The 25,405-nt window shown below is 38.7% G+C and overlaps 3 protein-coding genes across 3 annotated transcripts; 2 read left to right on the forward strand and 1 right to left on the reverse strand.

Moving 5' to 3' along the window:
- Positions 1–9,995: 9,995 nt before the first annotated feature.
- On the forward strand, positions 9,996–11,302 carry LOC116936254. Its single transcript, XM_045171164.1, is given in 3 exon segments — positions 9,996–11,044; positions 11,047–11,063; positions 11,066–11,302. Coding segments are annotated over 3 exon segments (1,209 nt in total). The 5' UTR covers positions 9,996–10,089.
- A 4,298-nt stretch (positions 11,303–15,600) lies between these two features.
- LOC116919720 lies at positions 15,601–16,779 on the forward strand. Its single transcript, XM_032925734.2, has 2 exons — positions 15,601–16,343; positions 16,404–16,779. Exons 1-2 carry the CDS (start codon positions 15,834–15,836, stop codon positions 16,719–16,721), a joined length of 828 nt encoding a protein of 275 aa, XP_032781625.1. The 5' UTR covers positions 15,601–15,833; the 3' UTR covers positions 16,722–16,779.
- Positions 16,780–16,829: 50 nt separating this feature from the next.
- LOC116919719 (serine/threonine-protein phosphatase 2A 65 kDa regulatory subunit A alpha isoform) lies at positions 16,830–19,948 on the reverse strand. The gene is made up of 9 exons (XM_032925733.2): positions 19,788–19,948; positions 19,301–19,492; positions 18,792–19,172; positions 18,511–18,723; positions 18,104–18,362; positions 17,914–18,038; positions 17,575–17,844; positions 17,276–17,510; positions 16,830–17,175 (listed from the first exon to the last, which is right to left on the reverse strand). The coding sequence occupies exons 1-9, from the start codon at positions 19,869–19,871 to the stop codon at positions 17,162–17,164; spliced, it is 1,773 nt and encodes a 590-aa protein (XP_032781624.2). The 5' UTR covers positions 19,872–19,948; the 3' UTR covers positions 16,830–17,161.
- Positions 19,949–25,405: the final 5,457 nt, after the last annotated feature.

The raw sequence follows: 25,405 nt of genomic DNA on the forward strand, positions 1-25,405 counted from the left end.
TTCAGAGCAGTTTTGTTGACTCACAGCCAACTCTGCCAATCTTTTTTACAATATTTTTTTCACAATTCATAGCAGTTTTGTTGACTCAAAGCCAACTCTGCCAAGGTTTTTTACAATATTTTTTTCACAATTCATAGCAGTTTTGTTGACTCACAGCCAACTCTGCCAATCCTTTTTACAATATTTTTTTACAATTCATAGCAGTTTTGTTGACTCACAGCCAACTCTGCCAATCTTTTTTTACAATATTTTTTTTACAATTCATAGCAGTTTTGTTGACTCACAGCCAACTCTGCCAATCTTTTTACAATCTTTTTTCACAATTCATTGCAGTTTTCTGACTCACAGCACACTCTGCCAATCTTTTGAAATAATTTTTACAATGGATAGCAGTTCGACAGCTTCTCTGTCATTTCATCAATCTTCTTTAAATAATTGAAAAAAGAAAGATCTCGAACGGTCAACCGACGATCATTTTTATTTTGGGCGGAATCTCACAAGGAGAGGAATAGTAGGTTGGGACGGTGGTCGATTGTGTAACGAAGCCATCAAAATATATATACATTTGCAAGATACCCACAATATGATCTATTTGCTTATGCTTATTTTATATTCACATTATATTCTTATTCACTATTACAAACGTAGTTGCTAGTTGCTTCATGTGCAACCATGTTGACCTAGATAAAACTTCCGGGTTCTGACTCACGCGTGTGACGCACCTCTGCGTCACGAACATCACGCCACACGCGAAGATGCGACGTTTCATGGTGAACCCACTTTCTGACAAGAGTCAGACAAGTATCAGCTTGCAAGACGTTCAGTCGCCATTTAGCTTGAATTGTCACTCTTGAACAGTAGACTTTTATCTTGATGTGTTAGCTTATTCATTTTAATCCATTAGTTATTCCTCCAACTTATTTTGTTGTTCTTTCCTCTCCGAGCATCGTGTGTATTCGAATTATCTTCTCAACACGTACTCCAAATACTATACGTGTCGGCAAGTAGTATTGTTCCCCGTTTCTCTCCTATTATTCCCTCACGCTTGTACGCCCGCGCTACCACGGTAAGATCAAATTACTTTGTCTCGAATATCACGCTCAGTTTCCCTATTGGACTCACTTTCATGTATCCTTACTCGTTTTGTAAACCTTTGGCCTCAGCTTAGTAATACATAATCATCGTTGTGGGTAAATACGCCTCTGAGTTATTTACACAACAAATTGTCTTCATTCGTAAAGCCATTCACCCGAGAGGGAGAATGCTTTACATAATGGTGGCAGCGATTTTTCGAACTCAGCCACAATGATTGATGATGTTATTACTGTCGGCCCTAAACTTTTGCGTTCTCCTATAATAAAACCCATTGTCCCCAAAACCACTGCTATCCCAGATAAATTTCAAGGAGGTAAAGCGTCAGAGAAAACAATTGAGGCTGTTAAAAAATCTGCGTCACCCATTTTTAAACCCAAAGAAACTTAGAACGAATGTGGCGTATGTGGCTGTCCCAGGGTTAGATAACATTAACTCTAGAAAACCCCGCGCTAAGAAGATTACTAAGGTAACATCCGTGTCACAATCAACTTCCCTTTTAGCTAAGTTTACGTCAAAATTGTCACCCGTTAATCCTACTCCCAAATTTACGTCAAAAACCAGCTTTCTCTCGAGCACAATTTTAAGTTTTTTCAAGAGAAAGAACACAACTAATGGAAAAACAGTTGACACTGAGTCTTCACCACCTATACCACGAGATCACGATGAATCAGGAGAAGATTTTCCAGATTCAGACGAGCAGGTTGCCATCCCTAATACTAGCCATCAGGAGCCTGAAGGAGAGAGAAGCGAATTTCCAGTCGAACAACCCGAAGATCCGGACCCAACTAATCTGGTTGCTAAAGGACATCCAATTGACATATCTTTATCCGAACAACCCGCAGATAACGGAGTGGAAGAAACCAACGTCTCTTCTGAAATATTTGACGGCGATTTTAGAGGTGAAACTCAGCATACGGGCGAAGAAGACGAAGAAAACGGAACAGCAGGCGTCCGAACTAACGGCAATTTTCACGACACATGCGAGGCAGTTTCTGACCTTCCTCTTCGGACAGATTTACAACATCACCGACTTAACGAAACTAACTCAAACGAAAAACAAGATCGTTTGTACTATATTTCCGAATCTGCGGATCACGGGAAGCGACGTAAGACAACCCACCTCACACCTAATTCTGGAACTGAAAGAGTTCTCCTTGCATTTGGAACATCTCCTACTAACCCACCAACAAACGTTTCTGGCGGAAATTCACAACCTTGTCCTATACCTGAAAAACCTTCAGTTACTTACGCTATTGGAACCACTGATCCCGGAGATAAAATCACTTCTGACAAAACTGGACACCTTCCCAGCAGTCATCAGACCAAACAACGTGCAGTTAACAGAGAAGATAAAACAAACGCTAATCCAAACCAAAACAAACTTGAGACAGTTGTTACCATTGAATACCACAAGCCAACCGAACCAAGCACTACAGCATTCGAGACCCAGACGACGTCCGAGGCCATCACCAAACAGAGACTAACGTCACATCCAGCAATAACTCAATCGGTACCCAAATCAACAACACCCACTCTTGGAACAACAGTCGTATCAGCCACAAACAATTTTTTGGAATCTGGAACAATTCCAGTTAGCATTCCAGAACTCGTTCAGAATCCGCAAAAGAGAAGTTTAACTTCCAAATTTCCCAATCCAAATAGCAAAATGGCGTACTCCCTTTCCCACACTAGAGCAGCTACTGTTAAAGATCTGGATGATTTCCAAAACAATCAACATACATTCTCTCGTTTGCAATTACTTCCTTCTTTCTCTGGAAGTCCAATTTCCCGTTTTGACTCTTGGCTGGAATCTTTTGAAAGTATAGTAGATGAATCTGGATGGTCAAACGAAAAAATAATTCAGATGTTACGTGCAAAATTTACTGATCGAGCATTTTCAGTTATACAAGCTATTTTAAAAGAAAATCCAGACGACTATGCTTCCATTAAGGAATCTTTGCTTGATCACTTTCATGGTGATGAAAATGCTGATTTATATCTTAAAAAGTTTAATAAAGCAAAACGTAAGCCAGGAGGGAAAATTGTAGATTATGCCCATCGTTTGCAGGAAATTTTTAAACGTGCGTATCCCATGGGCTATGGCGAAAAGTCGTTTACGGTTATTTTGATACAAAAATTCATTGAGGGATTGGATTCTAAATTACAGTCGAAAGTAAAATATAAAGAGTTTAAAGATTTCAATGACCTTGTAGCATCAACTCGCGTTTATGCCCTTCGAATAGAAGCATTAGAAACCGACCGCGATAAGAACGAATTTATTAGGAAAATAGACGGGTCTTACGAATCTAAAGATGCTGAATTAAAAGAAATTAAACAAATCATAATTGATCAAAAAGAACTTGTGACTAATGCAGTAGCCAACATTCGTCTCGGAAATCGGCAGGTGGAAGAACCCAAAAACAAAAGCGATGAGATTAAAAATGTTCTTCATGAACTAACACAGGCCGTGAAAAAACTGCAATTTGATGCAAAAGATGGCGTTTCGTACACACCCAACGCACCATTTCGTAAACAGATTTCTTTCCAAACCCCCACTTTTAATCGCGAAAAGAATTGGAATTATTCTCCCTCACGTTTTGGTAGTAACGACAACACCACTCAGCAGTTTTCGAGATTTCCGAATAAACCTAGGAATTTTACTTCGTCCTTTTCAAGACCTTCTAGTGATTCCCCATACAGGCCCTCACAACCTTTGATGACTTGCAATTTTTTTGGATTTCGAGGCCACACTCAGTCTACTTGTCGCAAATTTCAACGCCAGAATCTGGAACAGGCACAACCCCCTATTTGTTATTCTTGCCGTGAAATAGGTCACAAATCAAATAATTGTCCTAAGATAAGAGAACCAAATAGACCTAACATTCCAGGCCCACCTCAACGCCAGGGAAACCACTAGGGATCAACTGTAGCTTCGGGTCAGTTGATATCGAGCCTCCTTTAAAATCCCGACAAGTCACAAAATTAACAACCATTACAAATGAATCGACCCCAAGAATTCCATTAAAGATTTTCCAAATCCCTTTACAAGCATTATTTGATACAGGCGCGTCTAAAAGTATTATACACGAGAGATTATTTAATAAGTTGCCCCCTAGAGGTCAAGTGATCTGCAGTCAGGTTGATTTTGATTTATATGATGTAGGGGAGAGAAAATTACACACACTGGGAAGAGTGACATTGCCCGTTCGATACGGAGAGTCAGTTTTAAGACAAGAATTTATTGTTACAAACGGTGTTACAGAAGACTGTATCCTTGGATGGGATGCAATCCAGAAACACGGATTTCGGCTTGATGGAGAAGCCAAGAGCATTTATTTAAAAAGAGATGAGCAGGGCCCTTTAGCTATCTCTAGGGTACCCGACATGGCAATTACAACGGTCAAAAAGACGACGCTATTTCGTCAGACGTCGCTGGTAATTGCAGCGCAAATGAAAGGTTCATTTCCGTATGTCCTCCCTCAAACAGCATTTATATTTACCCCAGAAGAAAATTTGCCGGCAGGATTATATGTCGAAGAATTGATTGGAAAAATATCGGTAGATGGAATGTATAATATTATGGTCGAAAATCATTCATTCACTGAAGTCAACATACCAAGAAACACTAAGTTAGGAGTAATTGAAATAATTCGTCAAGTAATAGGAAAAGTTGCTTTAAACAAATCAGACCACAAACCTAACGAGAAATCTGAGCCTGTTGTAATTTCGGATGTCGACCCGGAATTTCAAGTACCGCTCTCTAAATTATTAAATGACTTTCACGACTTGTTCGCTTCAAAAGATTCAGAATTAGGGAATACTAATCTCATTAAACACACAATTGATACACAAGGACGAGGCCCCCTTCGACAACGCCCATATAGAGTAACAAACAATCAAAGAAAATTATTAGAGGACAAAGTGCAAGAAATGCTTGAGGCGGATGTAATCCGATATTCACATTTACCATGGGCTTCACCCGTGGTATTAGTAGAGAAAAAGAACGGCGAAGTTAGATTTTGCGTCGATTATAGAAAATTAAATAGTATTACAAAAAAGGATTCTTTTCCAATGCCACGAATTGATGAAACTTTAGACAAATTATTCGGAAAGAAATTTTTCACAACTCTCGATTTAGCTTCTGGCTATTGGCAAATTCAAGTAGATGACTCAGCTATTGAAAAAACTGCATTTGTAGTAGAAAACAACCTTTATGAATTTAAAAGAATGGCATTTGGTCTGTGCAATGCACCGGCTACTTTTCAAAGACTAATGAATTACGTACTAAAAGACGTCTTAGGAAGTAAAGCATTGGTATATTTGGATGATGTCATCATCTTTTCGGACTCTTTCGAAGATCACTTACGTGATATTCGTGAAATTTTTGAATTATTAAAGGCTGCTAATTTAAAATTAAAGCTTAAGAAATGCCAGTTTATAAAACAATCGGTAAACTATCTCGGTCATGTTATTTCAACAGACGGTATTAAACCCGACCCTGGAAAAATTGATAGGATAGTGAACTATAAAACACCCACATCTGTTGACGAAGTACGGTCATTTCTTGGACCTGCTGGATATTACAGAAGATTTATTAAAGATTTCGGATCAATTGCTAAACCACTGACTAGATTAACTCATAAAGATTTTAGTAGAAAACCTTTTGCTTGGGGAACTGAGGAACAACTTGCTTTTGAGAAATTGCGCAATTCTCTAGTAACGCCCCCAGTTCTTGCTTACCCCAATTTCAATGAAAAATTTTTACTCTTTACTGATGCATGCGATTATGGAATAGGATCTGTACTTTCTCAAATGCAGGATGGTCATGAACATTCAATTGCATATTCAAGTCGACAACTGACAAAAGCTGAATCGAAATATGGAACGACAGAAAAGGAAGCATTGGCCGTAATTGATGCAATTAAACATTTTAGGCATTATCTTTTAGATAAACCGTTCGAAATTATTAGTGACCATAGACCTTTGCAATGGTTAAAGAACCAAAAAGATAACAATGGAAGATTAGGAAGATGGGCTATACTTTTAGCAGCGACCAATTATGAATTAAAATATAGACCAGGTCGTATTCATCAAAATGCTGACTGTTTGTCACGCTTAAAAATTTCTAGTATTCAGCCAGCGTCAACCAATATAAAATTCATTTGCGAAAAGCAAATGGAAGACGATCTTTGTGTTGCAATTAAAAATTATTTAGAAACAGGCGAACTCGAAGAAAAATTTTGCTTCTCTAAGCCCGATTGGATGAAAGAAATTGAATACTTTGAAATTCTAGAAGGTACACTTTATCGCCATGAATTGCCTTCTAAAAATAGCAAGCGGAACGAATTAAATCACCAATTAGTTTTGCCTTTGTCACTCCGTCATCTTGTGCTAAAAGAATTACATGATGCACCGATGGGAGGACATTTACCTTTTTATAAAACTTACTTGAAAGTGAAAAATCATTACTATTGGCCAACTATGAGGGCTGATATTAAAGAATATTGCCAGGCTTGTGAAATCTGCATGGCCAACACTTCTTCAACTTATAGAGCACTTTTGCACCCACACGAAATTGCGAAAGCTCCGTTTCAAGTAATAGGAATGAACTTTCTAGGTCCTATCACTCCGATTTCCCCAAATGGTAACAGTTATATATTAGTAATAACGGATTATTTTAGTCGCTGGGTGGAAGCAGTTGCGTTGAAAGATCAAACTGCTCACACGACAGCGGAATGTGTTTACAAAATAATTATTGTGAGGCATGGAATGCCTAAGCTATTGTTTCTGATCGAGGAACCAATTTCACTTCGAAATTATTCCGATACTTTTGTAAAAAATTGAAAATTGACCAAAGATTGACGACAGCATGCAACCCAGCATACAGTGATACCATGCTTAACCACATGAATATCATGGCCGATATTGCGGCAGCAATGAACGAACACTCACAAGATATATCTTCGGTACACGAAACATTGAGTACCTCCAATGTTTTGATAACAGCATCCAATGTCGGAACCTACACCAGCTGGTGGGTAAAACTCAAGGATTATTTTTACATCGGTTTACTCTGTGTTTCCGGTGTGGTCCTCATGCGTATCTGCTATTGCTTGGGATTTTTCGAAATGATTCGGAGTTTATGCTGAACCAAATTGAAAACTCCGACCAGAACAACTTCCGGATCAATTGAAATGAATAACATGTGATTACGGGACGTAATCTCACGCCGCCGGGAGTGATGTAACGAAGCCATCAAAATATATATACATTTGCAAGATACCCACAATATGATCTATTTGCTTATGCTTATTTTATATTCACATTATATTCTTATTCACTATTACAAACGTAGTTGCTAGTTGCTTCATGTGCAACCATGTTGACCTAGATAAAACTTCCGGGTTCTGACTCACGCGTGTGACGCACCTCTGCGTCACGAACATCACGCCACACGCGAAGATGCGACGTTTCATGGTGAACCCACTTTCTGACAAGAGTCAGACAAGTATCAGCTTGCAAGACGTTCAGTCGCCTTTAGCTTGAATTGTCACTCTTGAACAGTAGACTTTTATCTTGATGTGTTAGCTTATTCATTTTAATTCATTAGTTATTCCTCCAACTTATTTTGTTGTTCTTTCCTCTCCGAGCATCGTGTGTATTCGAATTATCTTCTCAACACGTACTCCAAATACTATACGTGTCGGCAAGTAGTATTGTTCCCCGTTTCTCTCCTATTATTCCCTCACGCTTGTACGCCCGCGCTACCACGGTAAGATCGAATTACTTTGTCTCGAATATCACGCTCAGTTTCCCTATTGGACTCACTTTCATGTATCCTTACTCGTTTTGTAAACCTTTGGCCTCAGCTTAGTAATACATAATCATCGTTGTGGGTAAATACGCCTCTGAGTTTATTTACACAACAAATTGTCTTAATTCGTAAAGCCATTCACCCGAGAGGGAGAATGCTTTACAATTGCATTATCCGCAGCAAAATACAAGATTAGATACAAACCTGGAAAAGAACATAGCAATGCTGATTTTTTCTCCCGTATCCGAGTTGTAACAACCGGGGAACTATCAGATTTTACAAAAAAATTTATGGAAGAGCAGAAGAAAGACAAGCTATGCGCAAAGATAATGAATTATTTGAGCGAAGGAATTCTCTCAGAAATAGATGAGCTAGAGAACCCTGATTGGGTGAAAGAAATTGGAACTTTTCGAATCGACAGCGGAGTTTTGAAAAGGGATTTCTATCCTGCCTCAAAGAAAAGAAGAAAATATGTACAAGAACAAACTGTTGTACCCTATTCGCTGAGAAAAACTGTAGTTAAAGAATACCACAATTCTCTTTTAGCGGGACATCTAGCGTTTCTACGCACATAATTTAGAGTTAGGGACAAATTCTATTGGCCAGAGATGTTAAAAGACTTTAAAAATTATTGCAAATCGTGCGAAGTTTGTGCATTACAAAGACGCGTGGTAACCAGAGCGTTTCTGAATGCTCTTGAAATAGCGACGGCCCCATTTGAAGTTATAGGTATGGATTTTCTAGGGCCAATCAAACCCGAATCCTTGAACGGAAATAAATATTTATTGGTGATGACCGATGTTTTTTTCAAAATGGACGGAGGTCGTAGCGTTGCCGAACCAAACGGCCGAAACGACTTGCCGAGCCTTAATGGACAAGATTGTACTGTATCACGACCCACCCAAAATTATCATTACTGATAGAGGCTCCAAATTTACCTCCCAACTGTTCAACAGTTTGTGTAGAGAATTGAAAACTAAACACAAGACTACGACAGCCTATCATCCGCAATCAAATGGTATGACAGAGCGCTTCAACAAAACCGTAGTAGAAATGATTCGGAAATATATAGATGATGGTTATGAACATTGGGAAGAGGTATTGGGACCTATGGCGTCGGCGTATAGAAATTTAGTTCACTCATCCACAATGGAGAGCCTCGATTTTTTAATAATGAAAAAAGACCCAAATAAGGTCGTCGATAGATTTTTAATCCCAGAAGCAGAATTGATCACTCCGCAAGATTATAAAAGTCAGGTAATGAAACGACTAAGAGAGGGTTTCGCACTAGCAAGAAAAAATTTATTAGACGCCAGAGTAAGACAAAAAATTCAATATGACAGAACACGAGTCGCGACCCGTCTTCCCGATAAGTTTAAGGACTTTGATATGGAAGCATAAAAAATAATAACCTAAATTCTCTTTCAATACTTTCAGAGAGTATAAAAAGACAAACAAAGGTGACAGTCACCAGGCACAAGCTAAAATGGAAGAGGAAACCAAAACAAAGGGCAGGTCTGTTGGAGGACGAAGTCGTTCTCTAAACGTTACAATATTTTGTGTTATAATTTTGCACGCCATAGCTGATTCGTGAACAACGAATCCATTGTGACCAATTTCGTTCAAATCGAACGAAGCGTGCGGGAGTTTTTCAGAAATTCAAAAAAATTTAATTCAGCTCGTAAAGGTACATAGAAGCCTCTCCTCACTAGGATTAGAAATTCAGTCCCTTAATTAGGGCTCGGCCCCGGTTCTCGAAAACCCGGTTTACCCGCGGTTCGTCGCCCAAAAAAGTCGCCTATGAGCGATCCGGGTAGTCTATTTGCCAAAGTGGGTAGGCTGGGCGGATTTGATGGGCAAACCGGGTATACCCACCACCATCTTGGAAAATGGCGGCTTGCAAAGCCTCAAGTTAAATTAAAATTGAAGAAGTAGCTCTAGAAACGGAATGCGACAATTGCACAATCAATTCTCCGTTTGGAACCCTTTCAGGCAGCTTGAAAGGGACAGCAACCGTTAACTTCGTTACTTTAATCTGGGATAATTCATATAAAGAAAAAAAAGACTGCGAGCTTAAGTTAGTAAGAAGCGGAAAAGGACAGCTTTACAAAACAAATAATCCCGAGATCAAACGTTTACAGGATAAACACAGCCAAACAGACTTTCTCATCAACACAACAATGCTCGCTTACTGCGGAAAGCGGCAGTTACAAAGTGTAATGGGAATGGAAAAAAATTTAGTAGCAATTAACATGGCACCCCCAACAGGAGATTTTGAGAAATTCGATCCCAATGCGACGGTAGAGAACGAGAGGAAAACCAGCAGTAATACAACAAATGCACAGGTCAAACAGGTTGCCTCAACAATAAAAGCAGAAATTGAAGCCGCAGCCCATGTCCAATACACCAGAGACATAGCATTAGACTACGAGAATAGACTGGCAAGAGAAATTCGTCGGTTACAATGTGAAAACCGTAAAATGAACCATCACAGCGCAATCGTAAGCGCTCAGTACAATGGCTGGTTAGCAGCTACTCACATGCAACTTCCAAAATGTTCAAAATTAGTAGCCAACGGTGCCCAAGCTTCAGTCTTACAATGTAGAGAACAAAATGTAACCTTCCACACAGAATTTACAAAATGTGGTCCTCAACCACGTTATCTCAATTTTACAATTGCATTCGAAGGTTGGGAGCTCGTACCCTTCACCGACTGCTATTGGTATTCAAATTTTGTAAATTTGAACGGGAAAACTCACGCTCACAAAAATGGGGAATGGATTCCGGTGTTTGCCAACATCCAAGTTCAAGGTAGAAAACTCATTGAAACAGAGAAATTCGAAGCCGACAATACTCTAGCAACCCTCCTGCAAATGCACCCAGCAATTCAAAATAGCCCTTTGAGTTATGCGTCGGTAATGGCTGACATTCTCGCCACCATTGATGAGCATCACTCAGAAGACAACACAAAAGAACTTCTCACTTCCAATGTCCTAATTCACCATAGCTATGCCCCTCACGTAGATTTTGTAGCTGAAATGGGGTGTTGGATAAAACATTTTGGAGTCGTTTCAGGCTTTGGGATGATTTCAGCATTCGCTGTAAGATTTTGTGGTATCGGGTCCCTCCAACTCAAGCCTTCCCAATCATGTCAAAAAAATATTTCAACTCAACTGCTTCAACAAAACACCACCAGCCATTACTGCAACAGCCACACCACCACCTATCCAAATCATTATGCCTCCTACCAGTCCATATTCAACCCAATCCACAGCCTCAGAGCGATCGACAGAGCCCCCACGGAGAAAGAAGAGGCAGCGAAACCGCCAAAGCCCTAATCAGCCAGAAGCCGAATCATTCCTCCAAGAAAATCGAATCAATCCTCGCACATAATTAAGCTAATTGATGTCTCATGCAATAAATTCGCCACTGTGTTCCTATAATCAATATACTCCTATTCCTGTACTTTCCTTAAACACCTTTCTTGACTTAACCGTATAATTGCTGATGTCAGATTTGCTTCCATATTTCAAACAATGTTCCATTTTTCATCTCCTAAGCAGAAATGGGTCTTCGAAGGAATTTACGAGTAAGAATGCAAACGAGATCAAACGTATACACAGTCCCCTAAAAAAAAAAAAAAAAAAAAAAAAGCACTGCAATAACACACACAATGTATGTCGGCTGAATGGTTCACCTCGGGAGCACGACAAATAGACGAGGTCTAATTCAGGAAACTGAAACATCGTACCCGTGTCATCAGCGTAGGATCCACACATCATTCCATGAAAATAAAATGCAGAAGCTGGTACCGATTGTTGCGGGACGCAACAAAAGAGAAGGGGGGGTGATGTAAGGAATTGATCTCTCAGATTGCAAAGAACCTTGAGAGTTCAACGTTCTCAGGGTAGCCCTTGTTATTGTCACAAAGCAATACAGGGAGTTGACCGTGGGAATGACTTTCTACTCGTGACCTCCAATCGGAAACCCATCTAGCTAGTCTAGAATGTTCCCCCTTATTGGCACAGTGGTATAATACAAGGGTACAGTTACTGATGTATTGGGTTCAAACCTGAACGAAGAAGGTTTTTCAGCGATTTTATTGTTGGGAAAAGCTTGCTTAAATGATTTTTAACGGGATTTTATAAATCGGTTGCATAACAGACCTATATTTTTTGAATGATGTTTCTTATTGTAATTTGAATTAGTAATTAATTTAATTAAAAAAGAATTAGTCATTGCTGTGGCAACCCTGATATCAATAGTAAACAAATTTACTATCCAGCCAAATTTTGTGTTAAAGACGACGATAATTTTAGATTTTCGTCTGCATTTTGTATCGATACTAACCAACAACAGCCAATTCTTTTTAACTTACGCAGCAGTTACCAACTTGAACTTGGCATAGTGGTACAAGACGATGCTCATGACAACAATGATCCGTGTTCGATCCCAATGAACAACATAACTTTTTTTATTGCACATTAGTCTGGGAAAATGGTGATTTGACAGTCGTAATCGTTGATAATTTGAAGGTTTGACTTTTACTATTTTCTATTTGATTTTCTATTTGGAAAATTATATCGATTGTCGTTCATATAGTTTACTTTAACTCTAGCATAAACTGAACAATATTGCAGGCAACTATAGCTCTGTGGTATCATAAAGTATTAGGAATTCAAAGTATCAAAGTTCAAATCTCACTCCATCCACATCTTTTATTTCGTATAGGGTATTAACATTTATTTTTCGTGTTCTTTGCGTTTGGACTATTTTGCAATTAGAAATCATCTTAATTTTTTCGTTTAGCATGAAAAATAAAAAAATTGGATGTAAAATTCGATAAAAATATAGATAAAACTAGCTTTCTAACCTACTGTTTAGCCTTAAGAAAAGCAGACGATGATCAGTTCAGATTTGTATTGTGCAATTTATATCGATATTCGGTAACAAAATAATTAATCTTTGGAATGAAAAATCTGGGGAAATGTAAAAAGGAATAGGGTACCTACTGCTAGGAAGAAAAGTGGGAAAATCTTAATTATAGTTATGAACACTTATTTTTTAACGTGAAAAAGTTGGTCCATAAGACCAGAGTCATAGAGGGGATGGTTCATTCATTGCGTAGACTTTGCCCATAAGACTTGGTCGTCAGTTTTTGAGGGATTTGAAGCAATTTCAGTTTTTCAGTTTCTCGCTAGCACAACAGAGGGTAGCACAATAGTTAAGGAAAAATCTTAATGGAGCTTATGGGCAGCTGGAAAAGAGCTTTAAATTCAAAATGTCTCAAATGAAACCGTTGAAAAGTGTGAAGAAACAGTATTGTGTAATTTGTGAATTGGTAAAGTTTCTGTTCTGTCTGTTTTTAAAGTTGGGAATAAGTGCGTAAAGTGGCAATCAATTATTTCTGGACTTAAAAAAACATCCAAACTGTGTGTTTGTCATTTTGACGAATCCAATATTGTCAAAGGCGTTACAGTTTGCATGACTTTTACCCTGCAGAGAGATGGAGATTGTCTTTTAGTGCCCAACCAATAAAAACATAATTTAGGTGTAGTAAAAATTATTCCACAAATAAGGTGATGGACCATCACTGATGGTGCTTCATTTTTAACTTTTATTCTTTTTGCTGCAGATGGATGTTTTGCCTCTGCTTTGAAACAAAACAAACAACGCATTCCACTTAAGCAGTTGTTTCAAAACGAAAACAGAATTTTTTGTGGCCAGAAGACTAATGTATTGTCAACACATTCTTTGCAAGATTGTTCTAATTCCAGTGCAGAGCTGATACCAGTATTGACTCTTTCGTAAACTCTCCATCATCGCAAGTTAAACATATATTGTGTTTTAACATTAAGATATATACAAAACACTTAATGTGTATGCTTTTATGTATCGTGTTTATTCTTTACAGATTCTGTGCAAGATTACTTCAACATCAGTGCAGCTGATACCAGCATTAACTTTTTCTTAAACTCTCCATCATCACATGGTAAACATATATTTTGTTTTAACATTAAGATATATTCAAAACACTTAATGTGTATTCTTTTATGTATCGTAGTTATTCTTTACAGATTCGGTGCAAGATTACTTCAACATCAGTGCAGCTGACATTCATTTTATTTTACAATCATTGCCTTATTTAATAATTGAATACGTACTAATTCGGTTCCAAACTAAGTCAAAACGTTTCCGAGATTTGTACCTTTCAAAGACCCGCACTGACATGAACTTCAATAAAAAAATGTATCGCACTGCTAGTTAAGACCAAAGAAGAACTAATGCGCAAATGCAGTTCTTAATTCAAATTCAGAGAAATGTGGTTAAAAAAGAAATTTTATTTATTTAAATATGTTAACCTATTTAAATTAAGACAAAATTTAATTTATTTTTACATGTTTTTGTATGTAAATATTGAATGAATAAACAAAAATATATTGTTCATATAACGGAAATATTTATCCCTTTTATCTTATATTTATTAAAGACTATTTATTCGTATTACATTTAATATTTACACCCCTTTTTAAAAGCTTTGCACAAGGACGTGTAGGATTGACACGTGGGTCAATTCTGTCCACTAGGTGCCACTACCATCGTTAAGGAAACTCTTGACGACGAAGCCTTATGGGCAAAACCGACCCAATGAACGAACCATCCCCTCTATGACTCTGATAAGCCGCTGCTAGGGCTCGGCCCCGGTTCTCGAAAACCCGGGTTACCTGTGGATTGTAACCAAAAATAGTCGCCCATGGGCGATCCGGGTAGCCTATTTTCCAAAATGGGTAGGCTGGGCGGATTTGATGGGCAAACCGGGTATACCCACCGCCATCTTAGAAAATGGCGGCTTGCAAAGCCCCAAGTAAAATTAAAAGTGAGGATAGCAAAAAAAATTTTTTGTGGCGGGAAATTCAAAGGGCGTCACTTGATTTCTGGGAAAAACTCAGGTAATCGGGTAGGAAATCGGGGATAACCGGGTTTTGAACCCGGGTAATGGAAACGGTTTTCGAAATTGTGTTACCCACATGGTACCCGGGTAGGTAGTGGGCACAAAGTCTTAGGAACCGTTACCCACCGGAACCTATTTTTTTGCCGAAAAGACCTACCCATTCGCCCAAATACCTACCCATTGGACACGTGGCCGAGCCCTAGACCAGAGTAATAGAATACTGGTGTAGCCACGCTTATTTCGGGCCCTCCCATTGCCTTTTTGGCCTGAAAGTTTTTCTGTCCCATAACGAAAGCGCCACAGCGGCTGTGTTGTGAACTTGTGATGTATTACGTTTTCGCTATGTTTTCGCTCATTTCCGTCGTCTGTACTTCAGAAAGTAGACAAAAAGTGGCTTAATTAATTAGTGTGAAAAAAGTAAAAGTCTACGATTTTAAATAACAACCCTTAAAACTCAATTCATAGGTGGCAGTTACGGTTATGGAACACTTAAATCGATATCTTGCCTCATTTTCTCACAATCGATACGCGAAATTGGCAACAACTTTTGGGAAAAAATCCGAGAGGGGGAGTTAACATGGCCGTGGCTACACCAGTATTCTATTACTCTGCCTAGACGCTGCAGCGTGCAGCCGCAGCAGACCAACTTCGATACAAATGAGATTTTCGCACTTGTGGAGAACGTGCAACGTAGGATGTTTTACTGCTCTATTGTGTTAGGTGTTTTTCAACGAGATTATAATTGCGAGCACCAGATGGTGTCGTCGTAACCCTTGTTTTTTTGTCTGATTGCCTCTTACTACGGAACGCCTTCCCGCCATAGGAGGTATTCAAGTTTACAGGTCTTAACCATTAAGTAGGCCTTGCAACAGCCAACGCTATTTTGAAAGAAGTAGTACTAGCTTCGTGTTTAACATTCCAGTATTTTCTAGGAAGATTTAGCGTAAAACCATACTCTGAACGCATCCAGGAATGTCACACATTCCATCCAAAGATTCTTTACAGTCCAGGACCAAAAAAAAAGTTAAACCAGTAAAAGTTTTTAGTGACGGGAAAAGTGGAACAATTCTACCGGTTATTGAATCACAGAGTACTGGTAAAACAAAATCTCTGTCATCGGGTTCGCAGAAACGGCGTTTGTTTTTAGGCAAATGTTCACAGGTTGAAGCTGTCCACACTGCAAAATTCAACCGTAAAATCAGCTCACAGACCATTAGAATTGAAAATGAAACCTCAAGTGTGGATATAGTGCAAAGAATGCAAACTTTTGGTATACCTACAGCAAGCTATCAACCAGCATTGTGTGGCCACATAGTTGCCACCCCACAAAGTCAACAAACGATTAACCAACCAATGTTTCAAACCTCTGTGGCTCTTATGAAAAACCTTGAGACTTTAAAAATATTTGAAATTGAAACAAGAAAATTAGTCAATCTTAAGATGGAAAAAGATATAAGAGTGCAGAAATCTGTGAATGCTAAGGTACTGCTGAATGACTCATCATGGTTGTGGTTAACATTTTACAATCTTAGTACAAAATAGATAACAACAGTCTTGGATCAAACCCGGCCAGTTTTTTCACGGCTCCAACCTATCTCATTAAACGTCGAACAGCTTACGATTCAGGATGAATCAAAACTTCAAACCTTAGCAGAGAAGTATGCTCCACAAATTCGTTACAAGGATCCGCGAATTTGCTTGGAAGATTTTGTGGATTGTGTTGTTATCTCGGGAACTCCAGTTATTCCAGAATACTCTTTCCATGAATTGTGTTATCATTATCTCATTGATCCATTTATTGAAACGCAAATGCTGGGGGATCAATTGATGCCATACATTTTTGGTTTCAATAATTCATAGTATCAGGCAAAATTGTAACATACCAATCTGGCAATGACTAATATATATTACGTATGAAGATGTTTTTATAACAATCTTGATAATCCTTATATTTCTATTACTATTAAATTATGAACAAAAGAACGTTGCTTTGTATTTCGAATTTAAATGATGAAGATAAGGGTTACATTTCAACAGCTAAATTTGACGCCCTTAACGGGATAAGATCTCCGAGATACACGATCTTCATCACTTACGATGAATTACGAGTACGACTGTCCTAAGCAAAATACCAAGAAACGAAGGGTTTGGGTGATGATGTTACTACATAAGGAATGGGATACTTGCCATTATTAATTTTCAGGGATGAAATGTAAGTTTAAATGAGGGGAAAAAATTAATAGACAGCCAATTAGTCACAGCAATAGATCCATTTTCACCGACAAATTTACTCGTGAATTTCAGCCAGACAGAACTAAGAAATAAGTGATAATAAAAAAAAAAAAAAGGGTTTAAATAAGTGGGAAAAAAATCAGCGAACTGTTGTCACAACTAATCTATCGAGATCATTTTACCTGCCATAGCTTCAGATGCAAAATACTTCACATCGACATCAGTATCGGTGATTAATTTATCAAGCACGGGTTTAATAGCACTATGGGTTGCCTGTGCTTCCATTCTAGGTGTCAACTTCTGCAATGACTTAGCGACGTTAAACCGCACATTCGCTACGTTATCATTCGCCATAGAAATTACGGTTGGTAGCAATACTTTTCCAGTTACATCCGGCCCACAGGCTTCCGACAACACCTTTTTATCATTGAAAAACCAAAAAATTAATCACTGCCAAGTAAAGGTTAATTTTCTTGCTTACGTTAATGCAGAATAAGCAAGTCATACGATGGAGATAATTTTGATCTCGCGCCATCGCCAAAACCTTGGGGATTACGGTACTCTGAGCCCATTCAACACCAAATTTTTCAACTAGTTTCTTCAAGTTGTTCGTTGCTGCTTCACGAATGGCATACACATGATCGACTAACCAGGCCATACAAAGCGTGTTGAGTTTTTCATCGAAGAATTCCACCCCTAGTTGTCCAGCCAACAAAGGCATATACTCGATAATGGCCAAACGTACTCTCCACTGTTACATTCGAAAACGGTATCAATGTAAATGGATCATCACAAACAAAATATTAAAAATGAGAATCACTTTTGAGTCCTCTGCCAATTCGACGATTGCTGGGAGAAGAGACTGGGACAATTGCTGGATTCCTATAACACTGTTCACGCAATCCAAGTTCGAGATTATATTCAAGCGAACTTCAGGGCACTCGTCTGTAAGGTTTGCAATGATAAAATAAAGATACGTGACGGAAATGTTACGAAAATATTTATCATACCTTTCAACTGTGTGAGGAACAATGGTAAAAGATGCTCAATCGTGTTATCTTTTCCTAAAATTGGGCTGAGACCCATGATAACAGCAGCTAGGGCCGACTTAACGTGTTGGTTAGCATCAGACACTAATTCCTTGACACAAGGCAGAATCTGATTCATAATGAGACTTTCTCGGAACGCAGGATCTAGGGCTTGGCAAAAGTCTCGTACTTTATGAGCCGCTGCAGCTCTCACTTCTGCCTCAGGATCTTTCAGCAGCGCCTTCAAAAATATATATATATTGTAAATTAATTTGACTTGAACAATAAATTCATTAACATTTAAATTAATCAATAAAAAAAAAGTAAAAAAATTACAGAAACAAACGAAAAAAAAATAAATAAATAACAAAAATCCAAAAAAACTTTACTTGGAATGCCGACACTAAATCTTGTTTGGAAATTTCTGGTCCAACAGCTTTCTGTAACTCAGTAAACTTATCAGCCACCATGTACCGCACTCTCCATGATTTATCTTCCGCACACTGCCTCAAAGTCGGCATAACAAGCTGTTCTACATCTTCCTGCTGAAGAAGCTCAGCCATAGAAACGCAGGCCTCGACTGCTAAGAGTCGCACCGAGTCCTGCTCAAAAAGCTTATTTGAAAAGGATGTTTCGGAATAATTGCTAGAAGAAACAAAAAAGAAAATACCTGCTCGTCTTGGGCTAAAAGGACAAACATCGGAATTAAATCGGCCTTTAACCACTCCACTTCTACAACGCGTGCAAACTCTCCCAACTTAGAAGCTGCTGCACGACGCACCATGGGAGTGTCATCTTGGCAAAGCATACGAAATGTAGCCCTCAGTTCTCCCTTGACATTATGGGATACTTTGGAATACGCGACGCTAAAAAGTCCACAAGCCGATGTTCGAGATGTGAACCAATCACCAGATGCAAGTCTTCTCAATAATGGAACAAAGTATGTTTCCAGATCTGATGGACTATGCTGTTCTGATATCAAACGAAGTGATTCGACAGCCTTATCGCGTACAACGGTCTCTTCGACAGTGGCTAATGACTCCAAGGGAGGCTAAAAGAAAAACATTGTTGCTGTGTAAACATACTTGACTACTATAAATTGAACATTAATTTATTTTCAAATGGAGCTGTACAAAATAATTTTCAGTCAGTTTACTCATGAAAATAAGCTATACTTACAAGAAGACAATGGACAAATTCTGGTCCACCAACTAATGGAGTTAGAGCTCCAAGTTGTTCGGCTAAAGCCAGTAGCACTTCATCTTCATCATAGATGGTATCTGTGAGGAATGGTATCAGCTCGCTGCGAGTTCTTTCAATCCCCAAAGCCAATGCAATAGTTGACAACTTCTTGATGGAATTGAGTCGAAGCTTGAAGCAAAGAAATGTTATTTATCACAAATTCACCCAAAGATATTTGAATAATAGGGAAAACAACATCATGATGAACTAATAAATCTACCAGCTGCTTCATAGCTGTTAAAATTTATTGGATTTGAAGAAACTAGATTCTATTGGATGACTCAACTAGATTTATATGGCAAGTATATGGTATAATAATGGACATGTTTCGGTAGTGTACCAGGAGGGTAAAAACAAAAAACTAGTAACTACTTCTAAGGTGAAAACTGACAAATTCTTTAGAAAAAAAAACTTAGAAAATTACCTGCACATCTTCATTTCGTAACTCGTCAATCAAGACAGCTATTGGGTACAACGAATCATCGGTTGTTGCATCGCTGGCCGCCATAGTGGAACACTCAGAGTCACTTACTTTATCCCAGCCCTTCTTCCTTCACAAGCGCTGCGTTGCCTGATCTACCCGATAAATGTCTTACCTTGGGCTGTGGCCCGGGTCATGAAAACCCGGTTCAGATCTCGGGTCAAGAAAAAAAAAACCCGATAAAAGGCAGCCCTTTAAGGATTTTTTTTTTCGGGACGGGTTTCGGGACGGTTCAAGGGGTTCTCGGGCTAACCCCAGATGTGGCGCCATCTAGTAGTAAGACAAAGAAGCTTTTAACTCTTACGCTAAGTGACGAGTCAAAAGAATAGCTTAAAAACATAGCAATCCACAGTAACGGCCAGGAATCAGGGTATCTCTCTGCGTATTTGGGAACGTGGGTCCTCCCACAAAGTCACCAACCCACAGGCGCCTCGGGACGTTTGTCTCAATATAGTGCTGTGACTGGTGGCCAATTTTCACCATTTTTCCACTTTCCACAATCTCTTCACAAGTTTTACACAATTCTATGCCAAACAAAATCACATATAGTTTTGATCTGCTGGAGACTATGCTAAAATACTATGCTCTCCTTCTTCAAGTTCTAGCTCATTGTAAAAAATGTAAAGATATTGTGGATAGGGGAAAAAATCGTTTTGAAAATTGGCCACCAGTCGCAGAAAACGTCCAAATGTACCTAAATCCTGTCAATCAGGCGATGCTGCTTGCAAAAAAAGAAGTTTTCCAAATATAAACGTTGTAATGGTTGAGTCTGACGACGAGACTGAAAAGAAGAGAAGAAAAGTGCGTTTGACCCGATAATTACGCGGGACATGACCCGACCCGGGTTGTTTTTCTAACCCACGGGTCGAGCGGGACAGGTAATTTTTTTGGATCGTCGACCCTGTTCCAAACCTGCCTCAAAACGGCCCCGTGCCGATCGAGTAGCTTTTTTGGCGATCGGGTAGGTAATTTTGACACTCAGAGCGGATCTGACAGATCGCAGATCGTCCATTTTCTTACCCGTGGGTAAACAGATCCAAACCGGTTCAAAACAAAAAAGAGACCCATATCTTATAACCAGTTCCTGGACCCGGTTCCACTACCCTGTTCTAGGTACCTGTTCCCAAACCCGGTTCTAGGGACCGGTTACACCGTTTTTTTACCCGTTTACCCGAACTTTTTACCCGATTTATAGCCAAAAATATGACCATTGTTCAAACCTAGTTTGGCACTTTTTAATTTTTTCCTTTTAAAAAGTAAGAATAAAAATGAAAAAGCAAAAATTCAAACTTATCTTTAAAAAAACTGTAATTTTTTAAATTTGCTTTTTAAAGAATGACAGATGTAGAGAATAAAGCTACGGCTCATCGGCTATGGTACAGTGCCGGTCCAGTTATAGAACCGGCCTGTGCGCGGTTCTATAACTGCATGGTTCTATAACCAAGCACCCGATCTTAGTGCCACCTATCGTCAGTTCTTTCATCCCTCAAACTTTGACGGTCTTGTAATGTAAGGGCACATAGCAGAGTGGTAATGCTGTTCGCTATGGATCTAGAGTCCCGTGTTCGAATCGCTGCTATGACTAACTAAAAACGGTTTTTAATATATGTGTAATATAGTTTATGGCTATGAATGGTGAGATACTAGTGTATCTTCATTGGTGGGGGACCATCCACAGAGGATGTGGTTTGATGAACTATAAAAGAACTGCTGTCGTACCAGAAGGAAAAAGAAATTAGAGTTGGTAGAAGGACTGGAATGGAAAAAGGTGCTAGAAGATAAGAATGAATAAAGGAAGCTATTGTATTCTATTGTATTTGGTATGAATAACTTTACCGCCTATTATTATTGTATTTGGTATGAATAACTTTAACGCCTATTATTATTAGTTGGGTCATTGAACCGATGTACAACATTGCCTAAAAAGATAAACCCATTACAGTACTATTTTTTGCATGTTTTAAAAGGCAAAACCCATTCATTCCCGCCATAGAAAATCGATATAGTTCATAATGCGGCCAACGGTGGCGCTGAAACACGGCAAAGAAAAATCGGTTCGATAACCGAGCCGGTTCCATAGCTAGGCGGTTCTAACTGGACCGGCACTGTCCTAGAATTGACAGTCAACGTTGCCATACCCAAAACATATTTTAATTTATAATAAAAAAAAAATTCGCGAAAAGTATTAAACTCGAATATCCTAACCTACTAGTTTCCTAACTTTACAAAGGTGCAAAAGTGCTTAATTCATCACTGTTAGTAGTTAATTTCATAAGCAGTTTTTAAGCCGCCAATTAAAAGAATGGCGGCTAATCTACCCGATCGCACCGAAAAACCGCACCGAGACCGATCTGTTTCTGGAGGCCCGAACCGATCGCAACAGATATTTTTCGGGTAGATCAGATCGGTTTACCCGATCTCGGCTAATCGGGGCCGAGCCCTAGGTCTCGGTTTCACCTAATCGAGGACACCACAAACCCTCCCCGAAAAGAGAGGATCAGGGACGTTCGGTACGGTAATTTTTTTTTCTCCATGCTAGCACCGGTGCTGCAGCAAAATCACCGCTATTCAGCCACAGGGGGTTGTCTTATCAGTGACCTTAAATCTGAAAGGTCAACCAGAATCACGTGACTAGTGTCACATATGTTCATGTTGGCCGCAGGGTAACTCCCAGTTTTCAATTTAGGGTGCGTTTTATCGTCAATTTTTTAGCTCAACCCGAACCTAAACTGAGCTCAATCAGTATTTTTTCGTTAACCAATTCGTCACAGTTGAGCTCAATTTCCGTTTTATGGTTAACAAAAAGATCAACCAAGGTTGTGCTCGACCAAATTTTGCGAGCTCAACCACAAAAGTTCAACCACAGTCGAGACTGTGGTTGAACTAAATTTAAGTTGGTTGACCCTCCCACTTTATAGTAATTCTTATTTTCTTTAATCTGGCAACCTTTTTTTTGTTCAAGCCATCACAGCAGACGGCTTTCTTTAGATAGGGACGTGGCACGTGGGTCGTGGTACACGTTTGTAAATTTGTTTTTCTATCACAATGAATATTAAAACACCTTCACAAAGTGTGAAGGTGTTTTAACACTGAGTCCACCACTCAATCAGGCCAAAATTGGGGGTTTGGGGGGTTTACGATTTTCGGAAAAGGGTGACGAAGGCATCGCAGCCAGTCCCCGTATAAACCATTTTGTGCGGAATTTTGCGGAAAACACAATGGTGAAATCCGCAATGTTGTAGCTAGCATAGTTTTTAAATTATTTAATAAAAACTAAGGGACCCCCCCAGAAATTGTAGTGTTTTTTCTGATTTTTGACATCAGTTTTCGGGCAAACCAGACCTTTAAAAAAAATCTAATTTTTTAGAATGAAAGATTTTGCCCCCTCCAGAGACATCTCGCCCCGTTTTTATTTTAAACGGTTATTAGCAGAGATATTGGCAAATGAAAATCTTGAAAATTTTTCTTCATTTTCTGAAGATTTTCGCCATTGACAGACGTCATTTCGCCACGCCATCTAGCGGCCGATTTTGGAATGCGATGCCTTCGTCACCCTTTTCCGAAAATCGTAAACCCCCAAAACCCCCAATTTTGGCCTGATTGAGTGGTGGACTCAGTGTTAAGGCCAAGAGGTAAAATATTAAATAAAAAAAAATATATATAAAATAAAAAAATATAAAATATAAATATGTTAAACTTTGTAATAATTCCTACATTAAAATTTATTACCATTCCAGAAATTTGAGATTAGAGATAAGTAAATAACTTCTGAATAGACATTGAAGAAATAGAGCAGTAAAACATCCTACGTTGCACGTTCTCCACAAATGCGAAAATCTCATTTGTGTCCAAGTTGGTCTGCTGCGGCTGCAGCGTCTTATGGAGAAACCAACTTCTTCATGTTAAAAAATAAGTTTTCATAAATATAATTAAGATTTCACCCCTTTTCTTCCTAGCAGAGGGTACCGTATTCATTTTTTCATTTCCCAATTTTTTTTCTAGCCCTAGTTCTATCCGGTTTATTTTTATTTAGCTATTGTTTGTGAATGGTTTGTTGTTCATCCCCTTGTAGCAGACGAATTTCTGGCAGCAAACGAAATTCTTCGGCTAAAAGAGACGAGCAACTTACAAACAAAAATAAAATAAAAATAAAGTAGATAGAACTGGAGCTAGAAAAAAATATTGGGAAATGAAAAGATGAATAGGGTACCCACTGCTAGGAAGAAAAGGGGGAAATTGTCAGGAAAAGGGAGATCTGTCACAGTATCAATGATGACATTTCTCTTCTTTACATGATACCTAAAATTAAAATTGTGTGCACTTAATCCCAGATTTAGTTAAAACGCATTTTGAATCCATCAACATCCTTTGGTTTGCCAATTCATTCTGTAAGGCTGTTCGACATCTTTTTTCACATTTGATTTAATCGCGCAACGCAGCATTCGACGGTCTGTTCTGTCTGCTATGACTGTATTTTGTTATTGTGCAAAATATGAATAAATTTTAAAGTTTCGCTGAAAAAGTTAGTGTTTCGTTTCACTTTATTCATCATTTTGCTTTTTGTGTTAGTGTAAAACTATGTCGTGTTCCGACTATGCAAATGGACTCGTATGTGATGCGAAAACTCGTTCATTAGATAAGTTAAAATTGTTAAATAGTGAGTGTCCCTATTCAATTCCCAAATCTATGTGGAAACACGGATTAGATTGTTCCCAATTGTTCCCAAAATTTCTCCCCCAGACATATTCATCTATTTGGTCGAAACCAAAAATTATCAAAACCACTTTGAGGCCCTTGGTGCATACAAGGGCATTTCTTCTGAATCACAACAGGCTGTTAGAGATGGCTCGGTCAGAGAGTTCATGGCAATTGCTCTCGCAACCTAAGTTGTATTGATGAAGGCCAAGGAATCTTTAAGTACAACTACATTTCCAATCACATAAATAATAATAATATACTCACTATTTAACAATTTCTCTTAAACTTCTCTAACTATTGAGTTTTACGAATTACAAGCTTCCCTAACCACTGGAGTTCTTATGAATTCATAGAAGGTGAACGGTTTCCAGAACAAAATGGTAAACTATTAAAGTAATACCCAGTCTACCCTAGTAGCCTTTAGCCGTCACAGGGTCCCAGCTAGGTCTTTTCAGGCCGAGCGGGATATCCCATACGACGTCTTTAGTCGCATCGTATTTTTTAAAAATATATAGAATAACTATTCTTATTGTACGTTGTGGGTTGTGGGTGGGTTATTATAGTTTTTATTTATTCTTAAGAATAAAAACCTAATTAAATCCAATAATTTCTAAGCATACTTTTATCTACAGTACCCTCCCAAAATAATATACACTCGGCCGTTTTTCGGCCTTTTTAACATAGCATCTTAAGGCGAAACGTCTCCCTGGTTTTTAGTTTTTTACGGACTTTCCGTAAGTTATGTAAAAAACAATCGGCATACTCAACGATGAGTTTGCTTTCGTGTGATGTGTGGCGCATCCATGTAAGTGTTATACCCTGAACGGTATTTTTGCGTTCAGGTGTATACGATTTCCCCGTTT

Source organism: Daphnia magna, linkage group LG3 (genome assembly GCF_020631705.1).
Source record: "Daphnia magna isolate NIES linkage group LG3, ASM2063170v1.1, whole genome shotgun sequence".
Lineage (NCBI taxonomy): Eukaryota > Metazoa > Arthropoda > Branchiopoda > Diplostraca > Daphniidae > Daphnia > Daphnia magna.

What these genes read in the sequence shown, in the direction of transcription:
- LOC116919720 (XM_032925734.2), top strand. Translation starts at nt 15,834, where the DNA reads ATGTCACACATTCCATCCAAAGATTCTTTACAGTCCAGGACCAAAAAA. An exon ending in AGAAATCTGTGAATGCTAAG is followed by an intron (nt 16,344 to 16,403) that starts GTACTGCTGAAT and finishes AGTACAAAATAG; the next exon opens with ATAACAACAGTCTTGGATCA.
- LOC116919719 (XM_032925733.2), bottom strand. Translation starts at nt 19,871, where the DNA reads ATGGCGGCCAGCGATGCAACAACCGATGATTCGTTGTACCCAATAGCT. An exon ending in AATTTGTCCATTGTCTTCTT is followed by an intron (nt 19,173 to 19,300) that starts GTAAGTATAGCT and finishes TTTTTCTTTTAG; the next exon opens with CCTCCCTTGGAGTCATTAGC. An exon ending in GTTCCTCACACAGTTGAAAG is followed by an intron (nt 18,039 to 18,103) that starts GTATGATAAATA and finishes CAAACCTTACAG; the next exon opens with ACGAGTGCCCTGAAGTTCGC.